This window comes from Lupinus angustifolius, unplaced genomic scaffold (genome assembly GCF_001865875.1).
Source record: "Lupinus angustifolius cultivar Tanjil unplaced genomic scaffold, LupAngTanjil_v1.0 Scaffold_95_70, whole genome shotgun sequence".
Taxonomy (NCBI): domain Eukaryota; kingdom Viridiplantae; phylum Streptophyta; class Magnoliopsida; order Fabales; family Fabaceae; genus Lupinus; species Lupinus angustifolius.
The window spans coordinates 12,757-16,955 of NW_017724693.1; the positions used below are offsets into that span (position 1 = coordinate 12,757).

Here is a 4,199-nt window from a genome sequence, read left to right on the forward strand (position 1 = left end):
GAAATGATCGAAGTTATGCTAAGAGAATTAATATAAGAAATATAAAAAATCTTAAAAGAAAATGACGTAAAGTTGAAAATAATGACTTTCATTAAGAATCAACACAATTGAAAGAAGATCAAAAGAGTTAAATATATAATTTTTGAAGATAAAATGTATACATTAATAATGTAAGAAATTTATACACTGTCAGTTTATTATCCGTCATTTATTTTTAATCGTTATTGGATGTTCAAAAAAGTAATACACATGAATGATAAATGATATAATAATCGTTTAAAAATCTTTAGATTAACAACTACTTATAGATATTACATTATAACTTTTTTAATGAAGCTTTGGTTATATTGTAATGTTTAACATATACTCTCGATCCCTCCATAGTAAAACGCACATATTTGAAAAATGAAAGTTCATCTTGCATATACTACACACTATCATAATTAACAAGGCCCCCACCAAGCAAAATTCTACATGCATTGACACCTTATATATAGCTCTGGCTGGAGCTAAGACTCCAAATTCATCCTAAAGTTTTGTCATCCCTAACTCAACCATGTCGAATAAAGCCTCCTCACAATCTCAACCATTTGATCCCTATGAGTACCTCCAAATTGTTCAAAGCCCCGATGGCACACTCACTTGCTCAATAGAATACCCTAAAGCCCCACCCACTTCAGATCCCAACCTTCTAATCCCTGTCCTCACCAAAGATGTCACCATTAACGAATCAACCAAAACTTGGGTTCGATTATTCCTACCACGAAGAACATTATTATCAAGTCATGGTTCTAATTCTAACCACAAGCTACCCATCATTGTTTTCTTTCACAGTGGTGGATTCATCTGTGCAAGTGCAGCTACCATCGTTGTCCATGATTTCTGTGTGGACATGGCAGATAACGTAGAAGCTATCGTTGTTTCCGTTGATTATCGCCTTGCTCCTAAGCACCGATTACCGGCGCAATATGATGATGCCATGGATGCTTTGTATTGGATTAGAAGCAGCCAAGATGAATGGTTGACAAAATATGCTGACATTTCCAATTGTTACCTAATGGGGAATAGTGCTGGGGCCAACATTTCCTATCATACAGGTGAGTATATTTATTTGGAAACAGATACCATAATCTCACTTTTATTTTCTGCCTTCTTTTTTCAAATGAATTTAATATGTAAAGATTAACACAACGTAAGTGTTTTTTATATTGTCGGTAGATTATTCATCATTGATTTATTAACTATCATTAACAATAAAACAAAAAATAATACAAATTAACAGTGGATGATGTGCTGACAGTTAGACTGTCTGGTTAAATATGACGATACTATATATAATTATTAATTATTTATAAATATATAATTTATATAAATAATAATTTATAATTATATTTAAGAAATGTATCACTATCTTTTTTGAAACCGAAATAAAACTAAATATTAGAGAAGTGTTATATTTTTTTAAAATTTAAGTAAAGAGTTTGGTCACTTCCCTTATTATTCTAGTTTAACACAGTTTCACTATAATTTTCCGCTTCAAAGAAATTCAGTTCCCTATTTAATTCAGACACAAATAAGAATCGTTTGCGAGTTTGATTAGTAATCGAATTGATAAGATCCCACAACATTGATTTGTTGTTTTGAAGACAATAATATTTTGATTATAAATTAGGTATAGAAAATTATGTGTGTTAATCATGCCACCTTTGCATAATTTTGTTAGGATCAATGATAATAAATTTTACTTTTTGTTGCATAGTTATACATTCTTTTTTGTCACCATTTTCCATACAGGTCTACGTGTAGCAGAAGATGTGGACCATTTTAAGCCATTGAAAATCCAAGGATTCATATTTCGCCAGCCATTCTTTGGTGGGATCAAAAGGACTGATTCAGAGTTGAGGCTTGAGAATGATCCAGTGATTCCTGTGTCCACTACTGATTTGATGTGGGAGCTAGCACTGCCAATTGGAGCTAACCGTGAGCATGAGTATTGCAATCTAAGGGTTGGGAATGGTCCTAAGAAACTAGATGAATTCAGAAAACTTGGGTGGAGGGCACTGGTGAGTTGGACTGGTGGGGACCAATTAGGGGATCGTGGGAAGGAACTGGTGCAATTGTTGGATGAAAAGGGTGTTCAAGTGGTGAGTGACTTTCATGAAGAGGGTTGCCATGAGGTTGAATATAATGAGCCCTTGAAAGCAAAGCAACTCCTTGGGTTGGTGAAAGGTTTCATTTCCTCATAATTAGTAATTTGATGCTTAGGGGAAATGCTAATGTTTTGTTTTTCATTTTTAGTTGATGTGTTGGGGTGATAGTTATAAAAATGTTATATTGATTTGGTTTTTAAGATTTTATTGAAAGGAAATGGTGAAAATGAATATTTTTACTATTTTTTGCAATAAAATCTTAAAAACAAGACCCAAAATCAGAATAATGTAATATTTTTATAATTAATAGTAAAACGTATCAACTAAAATGGGAAAAATTACACTGGCAAAATAAAACTATGGTTATTTTGTTCGCTCGCATCAAGTTAAAAATAAACATAACACTAATGCATGTCTCTTTAGAAGGTTGTTGGTGTTTTAGGGGTTGTTTAAGAACCAATATCTATATGGATAGAGATATACTTGTTGGATTACAAGTATAAAATAATGGATTGTTCTTGAATTGTCTTTACTTTGGCTTTGTTTGACCTAAACAAGTAGGAACTTATGCATTTGTATATATATTAAGCGTTGTCTGTGATTGTTATTTTCATATAAGCATAGAAATTATATAAGAGTAAAATGGTACTCTAACACATACAATGTTACAACAAAATCTAATATATTGTAGCCGATTAATACACCAATCCAAGACAATAAGATCCAATCTATTTAGCTTGTTACAAAACACCCACTTCGGAATAGATACAGACACAGTTGATAAGGATAATATCCAAAAATATAAGATAGGGAGGCATGATACTATATAATATGTATGTATATTATCATGTTCCAAAAAAAATGAATTTACCAAAAAATAAATGTATATTATCAAAAATAAAAATAAAATATATGTTATCAAAAATAAAATAAAATACTATATTATTATGTAACCAATATTTTCATCCATTCAATGTTTCTTTTGAATTGAAACAAATTTTCAAGTCAATTTAGGGTATCAGTTAGTTATCCACTAAGTGTAGAGTCATATACTACCAAAAATTGCCATATAGCAAAAATTTGTTGTTAAAACATAAAAAAAAAACTATTGGTATAGCTCCAAAAACCTATAACTACATACACTTTTTTCTATCATCAATAAGTCAATATAACTACACTTTTATTTCCATAGGTATAAATCTTAGACTATACCTATGGTTGATCTTCCATTAGTATAAATCTTAATTAGGCTACGCCTGTAGTTTTTTTCTACCGACATAAAGTTTAGTAACAACTAACAATCTTAAACATATTATTTTATCTCATTAATTTATAGTACTTTTTAAATCTATAATACTAAATGCAAATAATCCTACAATAATACATTTCCATTGCAAATAACTAATACGACATAATAGCAAATAACTAATACGACATAATATAGTAAAATGAGTTATAATTCAATATTCATTATAAATCTTAGTATAACTTATAATCCAAAATATAAAAAAATATAAAAAATAGTCTTATATTACACTTCAAAAACAAAATTACATGATAAATATCTAAATGTTATAAGCTCCCCTCTTGCATCTGAAGATGTATAGATACATTTGCAACATCATCTATCTAAAATAATAAAATAAAACACGTAGTTAGAACAATGAATAAACATTACTTAGGAGCATCCATTTTCTGAAGAATCATATGACATAAGTCATACTTAACTGGAATTCCATGCCACTGGAAATGCTGTTGAACCTTCTCTACTCCCAAATGTAATGTATGTTTGTAAGTCATGGAATATCCATTTCCCTCCTGGTATTGAGACAATAAACGGAAAATGGAATTAGCTCAATACCAAGATTAAAAGTAATAATATTTTTTCTGATTTTTTCATCAGACAGAACAAACCATTCAACCATACCAGCAAAGTACTATCTTATTCCCAAATAGCTAAAAGTAAATTGTGAAAAACATCTTTGCTCATGACCTTGGCATGGTTTTGATGAAGATACCAACATCATCAAAAAGAAGAAAAAGGAAGAA

At 30.2% G+C, this 4,199-nt stretch overlaps 1 protein-coding gene across 1 annotated transcript; it reads left to right on the top strand.

Moving 5' to 3' along the window:
* The first annotated feature begins 522 nt into the window (after nucleotides 1–522).
* LOC109339754 (carboxylesterase 1-like) lies at nucleotides 523–2,685 on the top strand. Its single transcript, XM_019577265.1, has 2 exons — nucleotides 523–1,097; nucleotides 1,795–2,685. The coding sequence occupies exons 1-2, from the start codon at nucleotides 557–559 to the stop codon at nucleotides 2,244–2,246; spliced, it is 993 nt and encodes a 330-aa protein (XP_019432810.1). The 5' UTR covers nucleotides 523–556; the 3' UTR covers nucleotides 2,247–2,685.
* The last annotated feature ends 1,514 nt before the right edge of the window (nucleotides 2,686–4,199 follow it).

Coding starts and splice junctions, on each gene's coding strand:
- LOC109339754 (XM_019577265.1), top strand. CDS start 557: ATGTCGAATAAAGCCTCCTCACAATCTCAACCATTTGATCCCTATGAG. Junction 1,098..1,794: donor CAACATTTCCTATCATACAG/GTGAGTATATTT, acceptor TTTTCCATACAG/GTCTACGTGTAGCAGAAGAT.